Source organism: Nelumbo lutea, chromosome 8 (assembly GCF_056320005.1).
Source record: "Nelumbo lutea isolate HS-2025 chromosome 8, American lotus-T2T, whole genome shotgun sequence".
Taxonomy (NCBI): Eukaryota; Viridiplantae; Streptophyta; class Magnoliopsida; order Proteales; family Nelumbonaceae; genus Nelumbo; species Nelumbo lutea.
Genome location: NC_142691.1, coordinates 26,181,070 through 26,206,507, shown reverse-complemented (window position 1 = coordinate 26,206,507; position 25,438 = coordinate 26,181,070). Strand labels below are relative to the sequence as shown.

General features: G+C 42.6%; 1 protein-coding gene across 1 annotated transcript; it reads right to left on the bottom strand.

Moving 5' to 3' along the window:
* Positions 1-8,173: 8,173 nt before the first annotated feature.
* On the bottom strand, positions 8,174-8,887 carry LOC148843525 (uncharacterized). The gene has a single exon (XM_088959426.1). The coding sequence runs from the start codon at positions 8,885-8,887 to the stop codon at positions 8,174-8,176; it is 714 nt and encodes a 237-aa protein (XP_088815552.1).
* Positions 8,888-25,438: the final 16,551 nt, after the last annotated feature.

Genomic DNA, 25,438 nt, shown 5'->3' with positions numbered 1-25,438 from the left:
ACCAGATGCAATTGTGAATTTATGAGAAAATTGCGGCCGTCGTAGGTAGTACTTTGCAAATCCTACATAGACTTACGATGGGCTGGTTGAACAATCCTCTAGGTTTGTTAGGGTGGATTGTAGATAGAATTAGGGGTGGCCATGAGCCAAGTCTTTCACGAGCTATTCGAGTTTGGTTTGGTTTAAATTGAGTTTTAAACCGGATTCGGGCCTGATATATAGGCTCATTTGCTTCAAGTTGAGTTCGAGTCTAGTGAAGTTTGGCTCATAAGGCTCACAAGCCTAGTATTAAATAAATAATTTTTATTACATATATACATACATACATATATATATATATATTAAATAATTTCTTTATATATAATATTTTTATTTTTTATATATTATAGTAAATAATTTTTATCATTCCTATTTTTTTGTATGTAAAATAAAAATATTTTTTGCTAAAACCAAAGTTAAATACTCCAACCTATAGCTACGGTTTTTTGACAAACGATGACTAAAACATGCAATATATGCCCACAATTTCATGGAAAACCATAGCTAATTGTTTCAATTTATAGAAAAATTGTGGCTATATTCCAAATAAAATAGGCTACAAGAAAAAAAAAGGTTATAGTGACAATTTTATTTTGTCACTATATTCAATTTTAGTTATTTATAATTACGACTTTTCTACCACTACAAGTTTTCTACTTCTCAAACTTGCAACATGAGAAATCACCTATTATATTTTCACATCACATCAAATACATAGATAAATTTCTTCAAAAAGTTAGCATGTTAATTAAAAACTAAAAATACATGGTAATATAACCTCGATACATTAACAAGTAAAAAATGTTTCAAATGTGGCAATTTGCCAGTTTACATATAATAACCCACAACAAAAATAAAAAATATTGATCTCAAATGTCTTCTTCCATGTATGTTGTTATTCCTTATAAATGCATTCAACCTGAAAACAAAATACAATGAAAATTAGATTTTTGAATTAATATATATGATAATTTCAAACATGAATGTAGTAGAGTGTTGTATATTTAAGAAACAAGATCTCCAAAAAATGAATGTAACAGAGATTGATGTAGATGAGTAAATGGTAAAATTAATTGTTCGTAGCTATAGCTCAACTTCTGCTTTTGTAACTTATAACCACGAATACATTATAACCATGGTTTTAAATATATTTTAGCCATGGACAAAATAACTTTTAACCACGAACAAAGTGTCCGTAGCTAAAGCTCAACTTTTGCTTTTGTAACTTATAGCTAGGGATACATTATAACGGTGGCTATAAATATCTTTTAGCCACGAACATAATAACTTTTAACCACGGACAAATCACACCTAGCTAAAGCTCAACTTTTTACCACGAACAAATTGTCCATAGCTAAAGCTCAACTTTTATTTTTGTAACTTATAGCCAAGATACATTATAACCATGGCTATAAATATCTTTTAGCCACGGATAGAATAACTTTAACCACGAACAAATTATCTATAGCTAAAGCTTAACTTTTTGCCACGGACATCAAATTGTCCGTGGTTATATCGCATGTTTTACCCACAGTTTTTTGACATAGCTAAAGTACCATAGTTATAGCCCCATTTTCCTGTAGTGTTCCTCAAGCCTCTATTCCTACAGGGCATCATTTGTGGTGTAAGCCTCCTCCAACGGATATAATTAAGATAAATATTTATGTTGTTGTCATAGCCACTATTTCCTCAGATGGTCGGACCGTTTGGCTTGGAAATCATTTAGGCAACCGGTTCCATGTTACCTCAAACCCGGCTTGGAACCATTCAATTCATTCAACAGTTTTAGACCATTTTTTTTTTATTTTTTAATTATTTTTATTAGAACGGGCCATTCATTCGGATCGGATAGTCAACCTGTTGACTTGGAAACTAGTGGCCAGAATGGCGGATCCGAATCAGTTTTTAAAACATTGCTCTTAAGTGTTGTTAGAAGGTTACGGCATTATAATTAATCAATTCTTCGACTTTTGTTGGTGGAAAATTTGATCCCACCGTAGAGGCTTCATCTATTAGTTGCTGACTACAAAAATTTACTTCACTGCCTTCCTTCTTACTCAGTAGTATGTTCCACAATCTGCCAATCTAGATTTTCTACTTCCCAGATTTTTCCATCACTGTTGTTCATCAATCTTTTTTCCCAAAGAGAGACAGCACAAAAAATATGGCATGTTAAACCCAAATCGAAAAAACCAAATAGTAAAATCAAGTCTATTCTGAATTTCCAACACTTCTGTTCTTGAGCATGAAGTTGTGAAGAGATCCATGTACCAAGCCAATAACACCGGCGCGTACAGCTCCTACGTCTTAAGAAAAATCCCTAATTGCAACAACTAAGATACAGGAAGAATAAGAATACAGCTCTACTACCTAAATCAACATAACAAAAATCCTAGAAAACATTAAGGGATTTCACTTTGGGAAAAAAATTCTCTAGTCCAAATGGAGAAATTTGCACCACTTGAACATGATTTGGTAGCGTAGATTTTGAAAAGCAGCACTAGGATACTAAACAAATGTGTATATCTCCTGCAAGTTGAAAGATATCCATGGCAGCAGAGATTGAACCAACTGATTTTGTGACCTATATTTGAAAATCGGAACTAAAGGAATGAAAATCGTTAGGAATGAGGGAGATTGCGAAATTGGATTGAAGAACTGAAAGTGCAGAATGGCAAGAAAATCAGATACCGCAGATGATTTTCTACTTTGTGAAACCTTGGACTGAAAGTGCAGTGTGGCAAGTCCCGATATCGTATAAGAGGAAGAACTCAAATGAGATAATTTTGGGTTTAAAACAGGGGCATGCCTTGTCTTTTCAAAATTATTCATGGGCATTTTGGACTTTGTGCTAATTTCGGATCATACTTTCAGACTTAAACACAAACACATATGGCGTCTGAAAAATAACATTTCAAACTTTGGATGTCTAAAAAGTGTTATGAAACGCCACCTTAATTATCAGGCAAAATAAGCTAAATCCGACCCACCCTTCTATCTCCATGTTCAATTTGGAATTTTTTTTTTTTAATTTTCCAACCGCTCTCAAGCTCTTATAAGCAACATTCTAAATGCCATTTCGTGAAAACTCAAGCCATGCATGTTAGGTTGATGATTAATTGATTATACCTACGTTTCATTAGGTTCTAGAGCGCTCTGCAAGTGAAATGTTTTTGATAAGTTTTTGTTGTAGCTTTTCTGCTTTCAAAATCAGCAAAATGGGCAGTTTTTGAATTTTGGAACACAATATTTTTATGAGATTTATTTCATGGGAACATATTGTGTTCAAAGCCCATTCCAACAGTCTTTACAGCAAGAATATTTCTATACTTATGAGATTTATTTCATGGAAACATATTTCCAATTAAATGCGAGGTTGCTAGAGGATGTTCGAACAGTGTGAGCATCGGCTTACACTGATTGAAGCCGACCTCGTCCAAATCAGGCCATGACAATTAGATGGTTCATTTTATTGATATGATCGAATGATCACCATTGAGTAAAAACATTATCGCTAGAGTTATACCCTGGCTGAGGCCAGATTCGATTGTAACATATCTGCTACAACTAGACAGAGACCGGATCAGATAGTTTTTAATCAGTTAATGGTTTTTAACCGAACAACGAATTTCAATAGAGCTGACCTAAAATCAAGACTAAGTAACACTACTTCTGATTCATTATTCCCCGCTTCCTATTAAACAAAAATAACATCGATCCATAACAAAAGAGACTCGAGGTCGATCTCCTTTTGTCATGAATATATTTACGTGCTGAGCGAAAGAAAATATTTATTAGAGGACACTGGAAATTGGAATGCAAAATGGAAGCACCGAGGATCGTATCCCCCTACACGATTGTTGTTACCGACGGGTTCTACTTACGCTATGCTTGGTTTGCAGGAAAAAATAAGAAAAGGAAGGAAAAGATAAGGAAATCTATACAAATCAGCAATTTTGTATAGATTTTATTACTTTTTTCTTCCTTTCCTATATTTTCCTTCAAACCAAACATAGCCTTATTGTATAATAACTATTGATTGTCACTAAACTGAAGATCAAATAAATAAATTAAATACCTGACTGCTAGGATAATAAAAGTATAAAACTGTGTACGTTCATCAAATCAAACAAATAAGCATTAATTCAGAAGTCAATGTACAATCAAATTGTGTAAATTAATCAAACTTTAGGCATCTCATAACGACACAACGGGCACAAGTTGCTCGTCTGCAACCATTTAGAAATGCAACCTCCATGATAGACATGCGAGTGATCTGCGACCCGATCGGAAGCTCTTCCAAACAGATGGCACAATTCATGGTGGAAGTGGAACCCACACCACCACCATCGACGTCGAGTCTCGCCACTTCCAATGCTTCAATGGCGGACGCAGACGCAGGGACAGCTCCAAACCCACCATTGCCGGCATCCATTGATTCCATGGAAGCTGCGGCTATGGAAGCATTTTCGTCGTAGCGTTCAGTGAGCGTCTGCAATATATGAACGGAAGCAACCGGAATGGGGGCTCCATTAGAAACAGTAAGGGCCACCTCTCGGGCAAATGAAGAAATTCTTGGTTCCAGGACCCCAATCGCCTTCTCAGAGAAGCCCATCTCGGAAAGAATGTAAGATACCAACATTGGACGATGGAGGTCGGATAGTAAGCAGCAGGTATTCAACCGGAAGTTCTTGGTGATTCTGCGACCCTCCACCTCAATCGTCGATAATGCATCGTCGTCTCCTTCCTCCTCCCCCGATTGCAGAATCCATGTGGTAGTCTTTAAAAACTGGAATTCGATGGTGAACCTATCCAAACCATCATGGACCCATGGCTTCCAAGTGGCCATATAAGCAGACAAGTTCATGAATGGCATCTTGAAGGCTCGAATGAAGATTGAGTAGTGAATCAAAAACTCGAACTAGAAGAAGAGTGGAAAAGCAGAAATTAATAAAGCTAGCTTGGTGTGCGAGCATTGATGAGAATGAGAAAATGAGAGTTACAACTGAGTTTTTATAATTAATGCAGCAAGAGTAGTGTAAAACTGGAAGACGATAGCCAGTTCTTGAATTAGAAGTTTCTAATTCCCAAACGGGATTTCCTACTTGTTCTTGAATTACAAATAGGAAAACACTAAAGAGTTCACTTTGTTCTTGAAACAAAGAACGCCACAAGGTGTGAAGTGGTCATGAGACTGGGACCCAAGCCCATAATTCTAATAGGACGGTGGAAAGAAGTTTCTACCTATGAATTGAATTAAGAGAGATCGAGAGAACTTTCCAATCCTTTGCTTAGGTCATCACTCATCACTTTTTTTTTCTTTAATTACTTGGATCACAAAATACTGCCATTGTATTTTGTTAAATTTGAAACTCTGACCGTTTCCTTTCCTAAATCAACGGTAAGTTGTGGTAGTTGAATAGGACTGGTCTGAAAACCTTCTTAATGTTTTGGTAATATAATCGGGAATTTTGTCATGGTTTTCAAAACCGACCTGCAGAACGAACGGGTCAGGTCGAATGGTCTGACTGTTTCGAATCGAATTGTCGGACCGTTCTAACAAAAAAAAAAAAAATAAAAAAAAGGTCAAAATTATTCAAATGGTTAACCACCTGAGTCAGCAGTTTATTGACTAAAATCAATAATTTTGAGGAAAAAGGACCCGGTCACCTGACTGGTTGCCAGATTTTCGTAATGAAAGAACATAGGAAGGCTCAGTTTGAAAGGATTACAAACCTTGTATTTTATATTATTTTGTATGTATTTACAGTGTACATATGTATTTATACTCCTTCCAAATTGAACCGAAAGAATTTTAATTTTGCATTATTAGGATTCTAGATTGCTGCATTAATTAAGACTCCACCGACAAACTTACGTTGGTGGGGTTCCTGCTGTTAATGCCCTAAGCCCAACAAATGAAGTTCAAGGTTGCATGGTAGAGTTGGATAATTGGATTGGTATAGTATCAATTGCCGGCCGTTGCAAGTTCCTTGGAGGCCAAGGCCAAGTACTTGTGGGGATAAGGAAAGTTGTCATCCCTACTTTGTAATTGGTGTGTATTATCCAATTTCCTACCATATGGAATTTTTTAGGGATGTACTAAATATGATTGATGAATGAAATGGGTCTGGATGTACTAGGCACGTTAGGTAAGTACAATGAGTGAGCACGTAATAGTTATGTGACATATGTCCCAGTTAATGTGCCTTTCATCCAAATTTTTTTATTCCGTTAGATAGAAATTATCCATTATTTTATTATTTTTGTCAAAATAATTAAAAATAAAAATAATGGAAAAGGAAAACCTAAACATGTTGAGATTTGGGATTCATTTACGTTTTCCTTTTTCATTGTTTTTTATTTTTAATTATTCTGACAAAAATAATAAAATAATGGATAATTTTTGTCTAATGGAGCAAAAACGTTTGGATGAAAGGCGCGTTAACTGGGACATGTGTTACACAGCTATTACGTGCTCACTCATTATGCTTACCTGACGTGCCTACTACATCCAGACCCGAAATGAAATTGCCAAACCTCTTCAAAAAGAAAAAGCTATGGCAACATTCATTTTAATTTCTAGTTCATCATAGTTGATTAGTGGTGCAAGTGAGTAGACTGGCTTGGTTTTAGCTCAACCTAGGTCCAACCTTAAGAATTAGGCCTAAGGCTGTCCAAGCCCTAAGCCAAAGCTATCTAACCTGGGCCCAATCCATACTAGAATTTGGTGCATATAGTTTGGGCTGGGACTAGGTTGTTCAATCAGCCAACACTAAAAATTGATATATATGTATGTGCAAATGTACGTATTTATGCATATATGTATAATTGTATAGTTTATTAAATAAAATTATGCATATATGCAAGTATGCATGCAAACTTGCATGTATCCATATATGATTTATGCATGGATATAATCGGGTTGGGCTTTGGGTGAGATAAGGATGGGTTAGGCTAGGGCTGGTTCAAGCTATGTAAAGGTTAGGCCTAAGACCAACTTTTGGGCATAGGCCGAGTCCATTGCAGCCAGATCACTCCTAGCTCAGGTTCAACTTGCCCAAATTGCCCCCTATATTATATGAACTTTCTTTTCCTATTTGAGTTTTCTTCTCATTCTCATGAATATTCTGATTATTTAAGTTTTAATATGAAGCTTATATTTTTTTATGAAGATTAGTAAATGTTCATGTGCATGACAATTAATTTTAGATAAAAATAATTGTAACAATGGGAAATGGAGAATAGAAAAAAAAGGAAGGAGACCCGAGATGGCGAGAGAAATAGAGAGAATATGAGTCTCCACTCCATTATTTTCGTATTGGGAAAGACGGCATGAAGGCGCACGCGGGACTTTAAATTATTTTTCAGTTTTGTGAAGAGGGTAGCAATTAAAATGCGATTAGGGATATATACTAGAGGTGTAAATTATGTTGTGCCTCTTATGGCCTGGTTTGACTTTGGACCAGCCCGGCACAGTCAGGTACAAATGCCTACGGACTGTTCTAGGCCCAATATAATTGTATAGGTCGTGTTAGGCCCGGGGTTTTAGGTCTATGGGCTAGGTCATCATGGCACAAACGAGCGAGTTGTGCCGTATGCTAACACTTCCCATATATATTATTTATATATTTTATATATTTATACATAATATATTATTTAAATTATAATTATATAATAATGTAGTATATAATATATTAATAAAATAAACAACTGTCTTCAATTCTATTATACTAATTTATTTAATTCTTATATATATAAGCAATTGTATACATCAAAACTCATACTGAAAATTGGAATGCAAAATGGAAGCACCGAGGATGGTATCCCCCTAGACGATTGTTGTTGCCGATGGGTTCTACTTATGCTATGTTTGGTTTGCTTTGGAGGAAAAAGTAAGGAAAGAAAGGGAAAGATAAGGAAATCTATACAAATCAGCAATTTTGTATACGTTTCCTTACCTTTCTCTTCCTTTCCTATTTTTTCCTTCAAACCAAAGATAGTCTTATTGTTTGAACAAATACATCATTAGCAATTTTGTATAATAATAGCCTTAGTGTAAAACTGTGTTCATCAGATGAAACAAATAAGCATAAATTCAGAAACCAATATACAATCAAACTGTGTCAATTAATCAAACTTTAGGCATCTCATAACGACACAAAGGACACAAGTTGCTCGTCTGCAACCATTTAGAAATGCAACCTCCATGATAGACATGCGAGCAAGGCATGCGAGTGATCTGCGACCCGATTGGAAGCTCTTCCAAACAGATGGCACAATTCATGGTGGAAGTGGAACCCACACCACCACCATCGACGTCGAGTGTCGCCACTTCCAACGCTTCAATGGCGGACGCAGACGCAGGGACAGCTCCGAACCCACCATTGCCGGCATCCATTGATTCCACGGAAGCTGCGGCTATGGCAGCATTTTCGTCGTACCGTTGAGAGAGCGTCTGGAATATATGGACGGAAGCAAGCGCAATGGGGTCTCCATTAGAAACATTAAGGGCCACCTCTCGGGCAAATGGAGAAATGGTTGGTTCCAGGATCTCATTCGCCTGCTCAGACAAGCCCATCTCGGAAAGAATGTAAGAAACCAACCTTGGACGATGGAGGTCGGATAGCAAGGAGCGAGTATTGAACCTGAAGCTCTTGGTGATTGTGGGACCCACCACCTCAATCGTCCTCGCTAATGCATGAGCATCGTCTCCTTCGTCATCCCCCGATTGCAGAAGCCAGGTGGTAGTCTTTAAAAACTGGATTTCGATGGTGAACCTATCGAAACCATCTTGGTCCCATGGCTTCCAAGAGAGCATATAAGCAGACAAATTCATGAATGGCATCTTGAAGGCTGGAATGAAGATTGAGTACTGAATCAAAAACTCGAACTGGAAGAAGAGTGGAAAATTAAGCAGAAATTGGTGTGCGAGTATTGATGATGTGAATGACAACATGGGAGACGAAAGCTACTGGGTTTGTTTTTATAATGCAATAAGAGTGTAAAACTGGAAGACGATAGCTAGTTCTTGAATTAGAAGTTTCTATTTCTAATTCCCAAACTGGATTTCCTACTTGTTCTTGAATTACTAATAAGGAAAGAGTAAAGAGTTTACTTTCAACACGACAGCGTTAAAAGTGGTCATGAGACCCAAGCTCAAAATTCCAATCGGACGGACGGTACGTGGAAAGAGTTCACTTTTTTTTTTTTCTTTAATTACTTGGGTCACAAAATACTGCCATTGTATTTTGTTAAATTTGAAACTCGGTGACCGTTTCCTATCCTAAATCAACGGTAAGTTGTAGTAGTTGAATAGGACTGGTCTGAAAACTTTCTTGTTTAGGTAATATATACAGGATTTTTGCAACGCACGGACAGAAAATAATTTTGATTTGCATTATTAGGATTCTAAATTGCTGCATTAGTTAAGACTCCACCTACAAACTTACGTGGGTGGGGTTCCTGCTGTTAAGGCCCTAAACCCAACAAATGAAGTCTCAAGGTTGGTAGAGTTGGATTAGGCTGTGGCATATAGTATGCAACTAGGCTTTGATCAACATTAGCCCATGGTGCGGAATTGACCCTTGGCTTAGAAAGTATGAGCAGAAATATTTGGGGAGCCCAAGTTGGGAGAATATGTTTAACTGATCAAACATGACTTGGTATCGTATCATTGGCCGGCCGTTGCAAGTTCCTTGGAGGCCAAGGCCAAGTACCTGGTGGGGGGATAAGGAAAGTTGTCATCCCTACTTTGTAATTTGGTGTGCATTATCCAATTTCTATTATATGGAATTTCTCAGGCATGTACTAAATATGATTAATGAATGAAATGGGTCCGGGTGTAGTAGTTATGTTAGGTAAGTAAAATGAGTGAGTACGTAATAGCTGTCTGATACATGTCCTAAATAATGTGTATTTCATCCAGTGGCTAGAACGGTTAATTTGGAAACCAGTGAGTAGAATGGTGGTTTTGAATCATTTTTAAAGGGAAATTGTCCAAAACCCACAATCACTTTTTCTAAATTCTCTTAAACTCACCACAACTTTCAAAACGTCCAAAACTCACCATGTCAGTGAGATAACGGTAGCTTGACTAATAGGCAGTGTAAATTTAGCACTTTTTCCTTCATTATATTCGATCCATTTTGCAATATACCAAAATTTCCCCGTTAATCTATAACCCAAAACCCAAGTGGTGGAGGATGATTTGACCCAACTTGCTGAGACGATGACACGTGTACCTGACTCAGCAAAAGCAACAACTTAGCATCATGGCCTGACCACAACTAAGTAACAAGCCTGTGGAGCAGCTCACTATGTCAGAGCTCGCTTCCAGGTCCCCCGAGCTACTGAGAAGGGAATACTCCAAGACTACTTCAGCTCACGAGCTAGGGAAAATAGCTCGCTCCAGCACATGGGTAGAAGAACTGCCCCAAAGACCAACCTTGATGAGGGTCACCTCGAAATACCCCTAAGAGCTTGCTACAAAGTAGCTCACGGCAAGGATACCTCGCTACGAAGTAACTTGTGACTGAGTGATGTGATGCTCTCAGGAAGCTTCCATTTGACAAGACCATACCGGTCAGACTGTACTAACGCCTCCTAAATGGCAGCGCAGTCCTTGTCCTATCGATAGTCTGCACCCACGTCTCACGAAAAATGGAGGTGTGCCTGCCCCTTTGGGACATGTCACTCAGTCGAGCGGATAGTACACTATAACGATCACCTGCATAGACCAGGCAGGTAACGGTTGCGACAGGAGCCCAGTGGCAGTTACGCCCGATTTGACAAGAACGCCCTATAAAATCCTTTTAGGCGAAGGGGAGACACACATTCACTCACTCTGAAAATTTCATCTGAACTTGTATTATCTTACTTGCTCATAGCTAGTCTCGCGAGCACAGTGATCTAGCGCAGCCCACACTCTTAGCCTTTTACACTCTTTTCCTCCCCTCCAGCGTTCTAACTTAAGCTTTGGAGTATTCTCGCTAGAAAAATCCCCAGGAATTCTTATTTTTCCTCTTCTCAAGTGTCGTCCGTTGCCAGCAAGGAGCCAATCAGCAGCCAGCTAGGAGTGCCCGGATCATGTCGCATCATTTGGCGCCGTCTGTGGGAATACTCCGAAAAGAGGAGGTATGCTCAGGTGAAGTGAAAGCTACCCCTCTCCTCTCAGTTTCCTCCCCGTTATCTCTAGAACTCCTTGCTGTCCCCATGCCAAGGGACTTTAAGCTCCCTCCTCTGGATAAGTACGATGGGTCTTTTGATCCAAATGACCATGTGAACACCTTCCAGTCCCAGATGCACCTAGCAAGAGCCAGCGAGTCCTGCATGTGCGTGGCTTTTCCACCACCTTCAGAGGAGTAGCCCGCACCTGGTACCGAAACCTCGCGCCTGGCTCGATAAGAAGTTGGGCGCAGTTCATGCAAGTTTTCACCTCTCACTTCGTCACCAGCAAAAGGTGTCTGCAAACTCAGGAGAGCCTCCTCGGCATAGTGCAAAAGGAAGGGGAGTCCATCCGGAGCTACATCAAGCAGTTCAATGACGCTTGTTTGCAAATACCCAACATGGATCCTGTAGTTCGGCTCACAGCAGCCAAGCGAGGTATCACCCACAAAGAGTTCAAGTGGCACATAGTTGTCAACCAACCCAAGACCGTGATTGAGTTCCTTAAGCTCGCGTATCGGTTCATAGGGATAGAGGAGGAAATCAACCAGAAGGGCGAGCAGGACCCAGAAAAAAGAAAGAGGGAGCCATAACCCCCGTCTCAAGGCGACATCAGGAAGAAGAAGGACACAGCTCAGGGAGCAAGGCCAGTCTAGCCCTTCTGAGCTCCCATAGCAGAAAGGGACTAAACACCCCTCAACACAAAGTGGGCCGAGATCCTCATTGCGATCAAGGACGCTCTATACGTGAAGTGGCCACCTCCGCTGAAGGCCGACCCTAGCGCCAGGAATAAAAATTTGTATTGTAGCTTTCATAAAGATCACGGTCATAGTACCGAAAGTTGTAAAAACCTCTGCGATGAGATAGACGAACTCATCCGTCGCGGATATTTGAGAAATTTTGTACAAAGTAATAATAATAGTAATAAAGCAGGTCGACAAGGGGATCAAAATAGAGACGCTCTTGAGTCCAGCAGTTAAGCGGAACAGCCACAGAAGCAACCCCCCAAAGAGAGACCAGTTCGGGGGACCATCCATGTCATAGTCGGAGGTTCAATTGTGGCAGGCTGCACCTCAGTAGTAGCTCGCGCATCAGCTCGCGAGACCGGCATGGAAGAGCGGAACCCTCCGAAGTGACCAAGGACAGAAGACGCAATCTTCTTCATAGAGGATGACGTGCGTGGGATCCACTATCCCCACGATGACACGCTCGTCATAAAGATGAAGAACAATGACTTTGAAGTTAGGCGCATCCTTGTTGATTCGGGCAGCTCTGCAGACATCCTCTTCAAAGTGGCCTTTGATTAACTCCAGCTTCAAGAGTGCGACCTAAAGCCCACAAACACTCCCTTGGTAGGCTTCAGCGGAGAGGAAGTTCGGCCCCTGGGAAGGGTAACAATACCTGTGGAAGTCAGCACCTGGCCTAGCATAGTGAGGCTCAACTGCAACTTCTTGATGGTCGCAACCCCCTCCCTGTATAATGCCATAGTAGGTCGGCTGATTACCCTTGCCTTATGGGCTGTGGTGTCCACCACTTGGCCATGAAGTTCCCCATGGACTTCGGCATCGGGGTAGCACGAGGTGACCAACTTGAGTCTTGCAAATGCTACGTCGCCGCCCTTAAGGGAAAAACCAAGGTGGCCAATGACCTCGAGTTGGAGTGACCTACGGAGCAAAGCGAGGAGTGATATGCGCCTACAGAAGAGACCGACTCCATCCCGACCTCGGCGGAAGACCCAGCCCGAACTCTTCAGATTGGTGGCCCGTTAGAGGGCAGTCGATGAGGAGGTCGGGAAGCTCCTTGCAGCCAAATTTATCAGGGAAGTCCATTACCCGAGCTAGGTGGCCAATCCCGTTCTAGTGAAAAAGGCTAACGGTAAATGGCGCATGTGCATCGACTACACCGACCTGAATTGAGTTTGCCCAAAGGACTGCTTCCCACTTCCCAGGATCGACCGTCTGGTGGACACAACCTTGGGGCATGAGTTGTTGATCTTTCTAGATGCCTACTTGGGCTATAATCAGATCAGGATGGACCCTACTGATGAAGAGAAAACTACATTCATAACCGAGCTCGGCCTGTACTGTTACAAGGCCATGCCCTTCGGGCTAAAGAATGCTGGGGCGACCTTTCAAAGACTTATAAACAAACTGTTTGAGCTATTGATTGGCCAAAAAGTAGAATGTTATGTAGACGATGTGGTCGTCAAAACCCAATTCTCATGTGATTTAGTACAAGACTTGAATTTAGTTTTTGAAATCCTGCGTAGATTCAATATGAAGTTGAACCCAAATAAGTGTGTCTTTGAAGTCACCTCAGGTGAATTCCTGGGTTATTTTGTGAACCAGCGCGGCATTGAGGCCAACTCGGACAAAATAAAGGTCATCCTAGATATGAGACCACCCCGAAAAATGAAGGAGGTTCAGAGGCTGAATGGTCGAATAGCCACCCTGAGCTGCTTCATGTCCAAGTCGGCAGATTGCTGCCTACCTTTCTTTAAAGCAATTAAAAGCAAAGGGTTTGAATGGACCCAAGATTGTCAGCTCGTATTCGACGAGCTCAAAAAGCACCTCGCTGGCATGCCGATCTTAACCCGGCCCGATGAGGGCGATGTTTTAGAGTTGTACCTCTCGGCAAGTGATGAAGTGGTCAGCTCGGTACTAATAAAGGAAGTAGATCGGGTCCAACGACCTATCTACTATGTTAGTAAAGTGTTGTAGGGAGCAGAAACGAGATACCCAGAGATAAAAAAATTGGCGTACGCACTAGTCGTTGCAGCCCGAAAGTTTTGTCCGTACTTTCAGCTCAGCGAGTACGGAGTGCACTTTCGTCGTACTTTCAGCTCAGCGAGTACGACCTCCAATATAAACCACAAACTGATATTAAGGCCCAAGCCTTAGTGAATTTCGTTGCGGAGTGCACTTTTAGCTCCGAAGTCCCCAAGCCGGTTAAGCACGAGGCCCCCAGCTCGGGCGAGCTCGGAGCTCCCAGGCCGGTTGAGTTCGAGCACCGTGAGGTAGCAGCTAGTGTGGCATCTCTTCTAGTTAGGCCAAGAGCGAACTGGGATGAGGAGCCTTGGATCCTTCGCGCAGAAGGCTCCTTGAACCAGCAGGGCAGCGGATCCAGAATAGTTCAGCACGGCCCAAGTGGCACGAAACTGGAGTACACACCGCTTTGAGTTCGTGGCATCCAACAAAAAAGCAAAGTACGAAGCATTGATAGCCGGGCTAGCTCTAGCCAAAGAAATGAAAGCCAAGCACATTATCATCTGCAACGAATCCTAGCTCGTGGTCAATCAGGTCAAAGGAGAATATGAAGCTTGCAAATTGACTATGGTTGTTTACTTGGTCAAAGTGAGAGGGGCTCTGCCCAACTTCCAGTCACACTTCATCAGGCAAGTCCCAAGGTCTGAAAATGCTGAGGCCAATGCCCTGTCTTGGTTAGCTAGCACCAGTGATAACTCCATGAGAATCGTGTACAAAGAAAACCTGCCTCGGCCTAGCATTCTCGGGGGGGCAGAGGAGGTCACTCCTATCGTTCAAGTAAAGCCGAGCTGGTTTGACCCGTTCGCGAGCTTCCTGCTACATGGGACCCTCCCTGCAGATCGCAATGTCACCAGAAGGGTAGAGCGCCAGGCAACCAAATACGTCATGATAGACGAACGGTTGTACTGAAGATCCTACACGCTCCCCTACCTGCGCTGCTTGCGACCTTCTGAAGCCGAGCTCGTGCTCCGCGACACTCATGAGGGCCTGTGTGGCGGACACTTGGGGGGCAGGGCCCTCGCCCAAAAAGCACTACAATAGGGATACTACTGGCCAACAATGAAAGCAGATGCCATTGAGCTCGCCAACAAATGTAGAGTTTGGGCATACATGGTAATCACTTCGCAGTATACCATAGAGATGCCTTAAATGTTAAGGGTAGCCCGGGATTACGATTATCAAAAATTCCAAATTCGGGTATGCAATTCTAATAGCTTGGGTGATGAGATCGTTTTGGCAAAAAATAAAGGGAGCACGCCATACTTTGAAGAAAAAGAAATTTCATTACCATGATATAAAAAAAACCCCGAGATAAACAGCTTGAGAAAGTTTAATAAGAGATATAAAAGGAAACAACCGCCCAAGAAGATCTTTCAAGACTGGGTTTTGGCACCCGGGAGGCACCAGAAATCAAAAGAACAGAAAAGCAGAGCTGCCAGCCTCAGGGGTCCACCTCCTCCACCTCATCCTCATCCTTCGGGGAGTTAGGCTCTTCCTCCTCCACCTGGTCCGCCGTCTCAAGAGTCAGGCCCTTCATTGCGATGTCGTCAAGGTTGACCCTATAGAATTTCTTTCAGACCAACTAGTGGCAGAGCTTGAATCCGGAGTGGTACGAGCTCGAGCCATACTCCACTTGGAGGTCGTGATACTCCTGGGAGTCCTTGAAGTCCCAGACTACCCTCTCTCGCTCGGCCTCCACCATGGTGTCGAAGTTCTGAGTTCGGTCCAGAAGTGTGGACTCCAAGTCCCGAACATGTTGGCAAAGGAGCTCCCTCTCCGTGGCCACCCTCGATGACTCCTCCCTCTAGCGTGTGCTCTCCTCGGAAAGCCTGGCGATTTCTGCCTCCTGGTCCCAAACGAGCTGCTCCTGGGACTCGCTCCCCTTGCGATTGTGAAGGAGCTCACCCCGGGTCCGTTGAGCTCACCCTAGAGCTTCTGAACGATGACCCTCTGATTGTGAGCGTCGCCGGAGTGGATGTTTGTTTGGAGGGCCCTGGCGTGGATGACAGAGTTCACCTACCAACAGGAGACTAAGGTCAGAAGGCAGCAAAAGGAAGCAAAAAACAAGGAGAGGGGAAGGACCACTTACCACCATACAGTGAGAGGCGGTGAGTGCAGCGAGATCCCCAGGCTCCATCTCCCCCTACTTAGTGATCTCCTCGTTGCAGATCGCCCTTTAGCTCTTCCGCCTGGCCACTAAATAATCATTAACACCCTCCCAATTCCCCACTGGGAGCTGCGGGTAGGGAAATGGATGAGAAGGACTAGGAGGAATCACCCCTTGCTACGGGAGCTCGCCCTCCTCGAGGCCAACTCCACCAGCACCTTTTTCAGATGGAGGCAACAGAACTTCAGGAGGTGGAGAAGTGAAGTCTGGCTCCGCAGACCCGAACTCAGTACCCCTAGAGGTGGGAGTCCGGTCAGGATGTGATCTCTTCACTTTGCGCTTCTTGTTGCTTGAGAGGAGGCGGTGCGCGTCAACACTAGACTTGATGGCTGCCAAAAAACCACAATATATTAGTTCGGAAAGAAACAAAATGTATATATACACAATATTGTTACAAGGCACTACGCGACCTAAAAGGCAACCTACCCGGGCTCAAGCCGGCCTGCGCGAGCTTCACCTCGGTCAAGTAGTCCAAACAGAGGAAGCCTACCGATGCCCATGATAGCATCATTTTTTGAATTTCAGGGTCCATCTCTGCCTCAGGGTCCTGGATGGCGCCCCTCCAAGATGTTGGGAAGGGCCACTCCTCGGGGTTATGGACCACAAAATAATCCTGCTTCCAGGCGGGAATCTTGTTTGGTAGCTCGTACGAGAGCTTATAGCCGCGACAGGGAGAGAGGTAGTAAAAACGCCTTTTTGGAGGAATTCCAGGAGCGACTTTTTTGATACAGAGAATAGAAGCAAAAATGTCAAGGTTTAATGGGAGGCAATACTCATAACACAAAGAAATTTTCCCAACCATGTTTTGGATAGCGTTGGTATGAAGCTGATCGATGGTAACATTAAAGTGGTTTAGCACCTCCACTATTAGGGGGTGTAGGGGAAGACGTAGGCCAGCCTCGAGCTGTTCCTGGAAAATAACTATATCATCGGGACCATGCTCCCAAGGGAAGTTACCAATGGGGAGACTATAGGTGAGGTCCCCAAGAAGGTGAAAATAATGGATTAGAGACCTGAGTCTCTCCGCCGTCATAGAGGAAGGACCGAAGGTGTCAGGCTCCCTCCCCCGAGAAGTAGTGGCCACATCACTGGAGGTCTCCCAAGCTCCCCCCGAGCTCGAAGGAGCGTCGTCATCCTGGTTGTCGTCCCACACCATTCAGGGGTAGTTTAGTCATGAAATATGCATTTAGGTTGACATGGACAACATGGATCATTCAAATTTAATGGTGTCGCAACGAATGGTGAGTTTTGGAAAATAAAATCTCATTGACATGGTGAGTTTTAGACGTTTTCAAAAGTTTTGGTGGGTTTAAGAAAAAGTGATGGTGGGTTTTGGACAATTACCCTTCCTTAAAGCATTACTCCCAAGTGTTGTTAGAAAGTTATGCTTAATCAATCCTTCGACTTTTGTTGGTGGGAAATTTGATTCCACCGTAGAGGCTTCATCTATTAGTTGCTGACTACAGAAGTTTATTTGACTGCTTTCCTTCTTACTTAGTGAAGTATGTTCCACGGTCTGCCAATCAAGATTTTATACTTCCTGGATTTTCCCATCACCATTGTTCATCAATCATTTTTTTCCCAAAGAAAGACAACATAACAAAATACAACACGTCAAACCCAAATCAAAAAGACCAAAAAGTAAAATCAAACTACCGGTGTTTTATATTGGTTAATTGAAACATAATCAATACCTTCGGATTTTTAAAAACACTGAACAAAAACCAAACTGATCGGTTCAGTTAATCGATTTTTTAGGTTTGATTTTTTTCTTTTTTTTGCTCACCCTATTTGGGCTGCATGGGAGGCCCATAATAGATTATCAAATTATCATTGAAGGTGATTTGAGTCTTGTCATTGCTTGCCTCAAGGGAAATGTTAAGCCCCCTGGTCGATTAGAAATATTGTTATAGAGTGACAGCTTGGATTTCGAGTAGAGAATAGACATGCGTTTATGCTCTATTTTCTAGGGTTCAAGCACCTCCAGACCGGAGAAGAAATGGGTGGATGTTTATTAGCGCCTGCTGAAACATAACACGGTCAAAATCAACTTTGATGCGTCTCGATTGAGTGATGGTAGATGCTCTATTGCGGCGGTGGTGAGAAATCACCTTGACAGAATGTTGAACTACAACGGGTACAGCATTGGCATCTCTTCAATCAATAGTTAAACTACTCGGATACATTCATGTATTGAGAGCGAAAGAACGGCTGGGAGAGAGACATATATTTTGGATATTTGATCATTCCCGATCTATAAATTATTACACAGCATATAAACTTTATTAATAGGTATTGGATTTAATAACCTTTTGAATTTAATGTAAAGGATAATTGATAATTTATATACTTTTTATATGGCTTAACTAAATAATTAGAAATTTTGTTGTTTATGTTATTTTACTAATTTATTGCTTATACATAACACGAGAGAATATGGAATTATATGTGAGTTTTAAACCTAGCTAGTTTCTATATCTCTGAATGTAGGGAGAGTAGGGTTAGAGAGGGTTTTTCATTTTCATGTGCAGGAAGGATTTGGATTCTTAAAATCTAACCCATTACGGATTTTGGGGCTGATACAGGGTGGGAGGTTTAAAGTGACGGATAAGGTCTAGAATTTACAAAACCCTCCCTGAGAACACCCCGTTGCCTTCCTTAGGAGTAGGAGGTTTTCACTACTTTAAGAAACCAGTCTAACAACTGATGTAGTGCCCTTCATTCTATGAGGGACATGGTGATCAGATTGGCTGCCCAAAGAATGCACCCCACAACTCATCGCCTCCGTGCATTGGGAATATCTCCTGTGCTTGTGATGGGGAGATATTCCCAATGCATAGAGGGGATGGGCGGTGGGGCCCCTATGGGGTGTGCTATGTGGGAAGTTGATCCCGTTTTAGGGATATGACCCAAGCCTTTGCAAGCTGGTTGGGGGATGCTTAGAGGCACTTGGTCTCAAGGAGCTTTTTGGGCAAGCTGTGTTCCTCAGTCTACTCTGTTTTGACATGTTATGAGTTGGGTGTGCGGAGTTCGATGGCCGCCCTCTAGCCTTAGGAGGTGGGAACGTCGTTCCCACTTCGGGCTCTGGTCGTTGTTGGCTGAGTCAGCTAGTCAACTTGGTCGGTCACACATTGCCAAAGTGTGATTGTGTGTGTAGTAACGAGTGAAAGCTGTGCGTGGGTGCCACGGTCATTCTGTCGATGACTTCTAGCTTGTAGGTACCAGGTCCAAGGACTTCAGTCACACTATATAGTCTGTGCAGTGATGTGTGCCAGGGCTTTGGCATCCACCCACTTGGTGAAGTAGTCCACTACAACAAGGAGGAATTTCTTTTTTCCCAACTTTGGTAGGGAAAGGTCCGAGGATGTCCATTCCCCACTGAGCAAAGGGCCACAGACTACTGGCTAACGAAGGTTGGAGTGCCTCTAACAAAAGTTGCATTTTTTGACGAGTCGGGCTGCGTTTTGCTTCATGGTCGGCCAGAAGTAGCTTTGTTGAAGTGCCTTATGAGCCAGGGTTCAAGCACTGAGGTGGTCTTCGTAGATACCTTCGTGTATCTTCCAATGGACATAGTCGGCCTTAGAAGGGAGGAGACACCTCAGGTAGGGGAGAGTGTGTTATTGGTGGCCACAATTCAGTCTTTTTGTTGTGTGCCATCCCAAAGGTATTGTGTTATGGGCTCCATTTTGGAAGGGCCTTCCTAAATGGGGAGGACGAGGAAGGCTGTTGTTGAGATGCTTGGCTGAGCTAGTGTATCCATCTGGACCGTTAGGTCGAGGTTTGCCTACGGTGAGCTAGTGAGCTTTGAGAGTGCATCAAATTGTACATTCTCAACTCGAGGGACCTGTTGGACGGTGAAATGTTCGAGCCACTGGATGAGTTCTTGCACCCTTTGTAGGTAGCTCATCATGGTTGGTGTCTTTGCCTCAAATTGGTTATAGATCTGGTTGACAACCAATTGGGAAGCACTAAAGGCTTTGACTTGTCGGGCACCACGGTCTAGGGAGAGCCCAAGTCTAGTAATCAGAGCTTTGTACTCAGTTTCGTTGTTGGATGCCTTGAATTCAAACTTGAGGGCTTGCTCTAATATGGTGTTGTCTAGGCTGAGGAGGATAAGTCTATCTCTGCTATCTTGTTGGTTGGATGAGCTATCCACATTTTGATTCCAAACCGACGGTGGTGCAACTGGATCTTGTTCTAAGAAGGAGCACTCAGCTAGGAAATTGGCCAAGGCCTGGGCTATGATGTCAAACTCGCTTAGTTTTGTGCTCCATTTCACTATGTGGTCAGATGCTTCCAACCTTTGTAGAACTTGTTTGAGAGACTGGTCGGTAAGCACTTAGACGTTGTGGGCTTGAAAGTAGGGCCTAAGCTTTCTTGCCGAGGTGACTAGGGCTAGGGCGACTTTCTCTACATTCTTGTATTGGATTTTTGTGCCATTGAGGAACTTGCTGGTGTAGTAGATCGGGCTTTGTGTCCAGTCTTTCTCCTTTACTAGTACCAAGTTGACCACCTCTCTCCAGCTGAGAGATAGAGTAGTAGCAAATCTCCGGGGCTCGACTTTGTGAGTAGAGGTGGCAAACTCAGATACCTCTTCAGTTCCTAGATGGACCGTTTGCATTTCTTGGTCCACTAGAAATCCATAATCTTTTTTAGGGACTTGAAGATGGGTAGGCATCGGTCCGCGGATTTTGACATGAACTTGTTGAGGGCGACCACTCATCGGTGAGGCGTTGCACTTCTTTCTATGTCTGAGGTGATTGCATATCGAGGATGGTCTTGATCTTCTCAGGGTTGTCTTCGATTCCTCATTGCATGACCACAAACCCTAGGAATTTGTCAGAGTCAACCCTGAAGGCATACTTTGTTAGGTTCAACTTCATTCGATACTTCTTGAGGGTGCTGAAGACTTCTTTGAGATTGGCAAGGTGGTTCTTGGCATTTTTGGTCTTTACCAACATGTCATTCACGTACGCCTCCACGTTGCAGTCGAGTTGATCTTTAAAAACGTGGTTCACGTGCCACTGATAAGTAGCATCAGCATTCTTGAGACCGAAGGGCATCACTTTATAGTAGTAAAGTCCTCGGTTAGTGATGAAGGTTGTCTTCTCCTGATTGTCTGGATACATCTGGATTTGGTTGTAGCTTGAGAACGCAACCATGGAGCTCAGGAGTCCATGCCCCGCCATTACGTCGACGAGTTGGTCGATCCTCGGTAGAGGAAGCTATCTTTGGGATAGACTTTGTTCAAGTTGGCGAAGTCAATACATATCCTCCACTTTCTATTGGCCTTCTTCACCATTACCACGCTCGCCAGCCAGTCTAGGTATTTGACTTCTCAAATGATGTCGGCGTTGAATAACTTCTAGATTTCTTTGTTGATCACCTGCCACCATTCTGAGGTGAAGCTTCACTTCTTTTTCCTAATGGGTCGGTAGTGCGGGTCAGTTTTCAAGTGGTGGGTGATGACCTTGTCCTTCACTTGTTGTACGAGGTCATCCCGAAGACGATCTTCTAGGAGAGATCTGAGTTGGACCATCTTTTCAAGGTCTTCTTTGGAGAGCGACACCTGTATAAGAGAAATGGTACCCTCTCTCCACTGCTCATAGTTCCCTATCTCCTCTTCCACTAAAAGAACGCCTCTCTCCATCGCTCAGAATTCCTAGTTTCCTCTTCCTCTTTCACCATAAGAATGTCTTAACACACCACCGTTGTATCTCCATCCCTGAAGTTGTCACCTCATTCCATCAACCCTTTCCCACTTAGATCCATTCTCCTGGCCGCACCACCCCCCTTAATCAAATTTCAATTGAGGATGAAAATTCCCTTCAAAACAAATTAATAATGCATTCTTCATCACTCATTCACATTGATGAGGAAGTAACAGTTCATGTTGGAATCGAACCATCACACAGGAAGACACACTATGAGGAGCCACTTGTTGGTTTTTTGTATTTGTTGGTTTATAAACACAAATGAGAACACTTCCATTGAAGAAGCAAGAGTGATCTTGCTAAAAACAAATGAAAATGAGAATGAAGCAGAACGAAGGCTATTAGATATAGGACAGGCAGCAGGGATGGCTAATTCAGAGAAATCTATGTGTAGTGAATTCTTGAGGCCTTCTCATTCACTTCAGCGAGTGTTGCTTGCTGGTTTTGGAACCCAATGTTTCCAATAGATGACAAATGGGCAAATGGTTGGAATGAGGTCGGTGGTGGTGAGGTGCAAGGGCGAGAGAGGGAGAGGGAGGGAGAGAGCAAGGTCAGTGCCGTTGGTTCTAATTTCTATTGTTGTTGTTTTTTTTTACTATGGCTTCTTTCCTTGGGTCATCATTCTTGACAAAAGATAAACATACTAGAGCTATGCTCTCTACAACAACAATCCTGGGCACCCCCAAGCCAACATTGGAAACCGAAGGATTATCTGACATTGCTTGTCAGAGAGCTTATCAGAGAGCCGCTAATGGTGGCAAGCAAGTTATGATAGTGCCAGTGTCTATAATGGTCCTAGAGGAGCAAAGCACTGTCTAGGGAGATGACATGGTGTTTAAGAGATTCTCATATATGAGATTTGGACTGGATCTGACCACCAAAGGAGCATGGAGCCTATGTACCAAATCTAAGATTTTTCAGTAAATCTCTGTTAGAGCAATCCACCATGTGGGGAAAGAGGTGAGGAGAGAGAGAGATCGAAAGGGTATTTTCAGAAGTTTTGAAAAAAAAATATTGGATACATGATGCTATGTAACTGAGACTGATGATGGTAAGGGAATGAACTTTATTTTAAACTGTCAATCCAAAGCAATTTAAGTGGGAATATATGCAGAATATTAGACATTGATCTCAATGTCCAATGTGGCAAGATATAACTTTATCATCTGGGTCAATATTAGACACCCCGTTGCCTTCCTTAGACACCCCGATTTAGAAAATCATATTTTCAAGGATCATTCTTGAACCTTAAACTAAACCAGATCTGAACCAAAAGGAATAGGAGAGAATTATACCTGATACGGAGAAGTAATATCTCCCAACGAAGGTGTTCACACCTAAGGAAGGATCCAAAGACTGCTCCCACTGAAGATGGCGCAGTGCAGGATGGAGTAGAATCAGCAGTGTTCTTCCCCAAGAAATCTGTCCTTCGTAAGAATCGGTAGAATGGTATGTGAACACAACTTCTTTTTCAATCCTTTCTCAAAGAACTGATGTCAAGATCCAATCTTGACTTCTCCCACGACTGGAGATCGAGCTGGCAAACAGGGCGGCAAGAATAGGGAGGCAGAAAGAGAGTATTCGCAGGGTGCTGAATTCTCTCTTCTTGATTTCAGCACTAAAGAGGATCTTATATATATCTCCTAAAGGCTACCGCCCCCTCGTTCTTTTTGTTAACTTAAAAGATCAGCTCCTAATCTCATTAGGAGCTGCTTATCCAAATCATATCTGGATCAACCTTCTCTTCTAGTGATAAGGATAAACACGTATCTTATCTGCAGATTAGATTAGCTTTCTCCTAATCCCATTAGGAGGTTTCTAGATCTGAATCACATTCAGATCTGGACTCTTTGAGTTGATAGGATTAAGACCTATCCTATCTGCTAATCCATCTCAGAATTCACCCCTTTAATTAACTAAAAAAATAGCCTAGTTCGAAATGGGCTTTAGGCCCATTAAGCTTATATGGTCACTTAACCTTCCTAACTGCTGCCCAGTTGGGCTTCCTTGTATGGTGTGGGACCCAAGCATTGATCTACACATCAGCCACATGGGTTTGGCCCAGCCTTTGTTACAAGGCCTGGTCGAATACACTGTTAAAGACAGTGCACCCCCTGAAACCCATCGAATGGGCTCTATGGGCCCAACACTTACCCTAAGTGGTCCCTGGGCCAAGCCACCTTGTCTACACTCATTCTTTTAACGTGTGCTGGACAACCCCAAATCTTCAAGTGTCTGACACTTGGTTTCTTTCCGGTCCAAAGTTCATATGGAGTATTCGGAACCGATTTGATTGGAACCCGATTCAACACATAAATCGCAGTCTCTAATGCGTAACCCCAAAAGGATGTGGGTAACTCTGAGTGTATGAAAAGCGACCGGACCATATCTAATAAGGTCCAATTCCTCCTCTCCGAAACATCGTTAAGTTGTGGTGTAGCAGGAGGAGATAATTGTGATATTATCCCATTGTCCTTTAAATAGTCCCTGAATTCGTCAGAGAGATACTCACCACCTCGATCTGATCGAAGGGCCTTAATTTCTCTCCCTAACTATTTCTCGACCTCTTGTCTAAACTCTTTGAACTTTTCAAAGGATTGAGACTTGTGTCTCATTAGGTACACGTAACTGTATCATGAAAAATCATTTGTGAAGGTGATGAAATACACGTGTTGATTTCGTGTCCTAACACTCAGGGGACCACATACATCAGTATGTATTAGGTCAAGTGGGCTTGTACATCTTTCAGGCTTATCGTTAAATGACCGTTTCGTCATCTTGCCTTGTAGGCAAGGCTCACAAGTGGGAAGATCTTCTACAGTTAGAAAATCCAAAAGACCATCCTTTACCAATCTTGTGATTCGCTCAACACCGATGTGGCCAAGTCGATAATGCCACAGACACGTGGGATTAACTGTATCACCGGCTTTCTTCTTGGGGATTTCAGCCGACGTTGTTTCGGTTATGTTAGTTTCTAGAGAAGGATGTAGAACATAGAGACCGTTCTCCAGTTCCGCGTATAAGATGAATCTGTTGTTTCTTTTAATAGTAATCGTATTACTAAAGAAGACAGAATAACCATCTACACACAGTTTTGAGACAGAAATCAAATTTCTCCTTAAATTTTGCACATAAAGATAGTCTTTCAGTACAATTGTTCCTTCTCTAAAAATTAACTCCACGGTTCCTATGGCCGTGGCTACAACAGTTGCAGTAGTCCCCAAGTAGAGTGTGACTTCTCCTTCACTCAGCCTTCTGCTTACCTTGAACCCCTGCAGTGAGTTACAAGCATGAGTTGAAGCCCCGAAGTCAATACACCAAGATGCAGAAGCTACCAACAAATTGGTTTCTATAACACAAGTTTCGAAGTTACCTTTCTTGGATTCCAGGTAGGCAGGACAGTTCCTTTTCAGTGGCCGGTTTTCTTACAGAATTGACAGGCATCCGATGCTTTGTCTTTCTTCTGCTTCTTGCTCTTAGTGGCTTTCTTCTGAGGCTTCTTTGCCTTCCTCTTTCTCTTGCCTGTCTTGCCAGCTTCAACAAGCATGGCTACAGGCTCATCCTTTCTAATCAGTTCTTCAACTCTT

Excerpts from the sequence above, each read along its gene's own strand:
- LOC148843525 (XM_088959426.1), bottom strand. The coding sequence starts at position 8,887 with ATGCCATTCATGAATTTGTCTGCTTATATGCTCTCTTGGAAGCCATGG.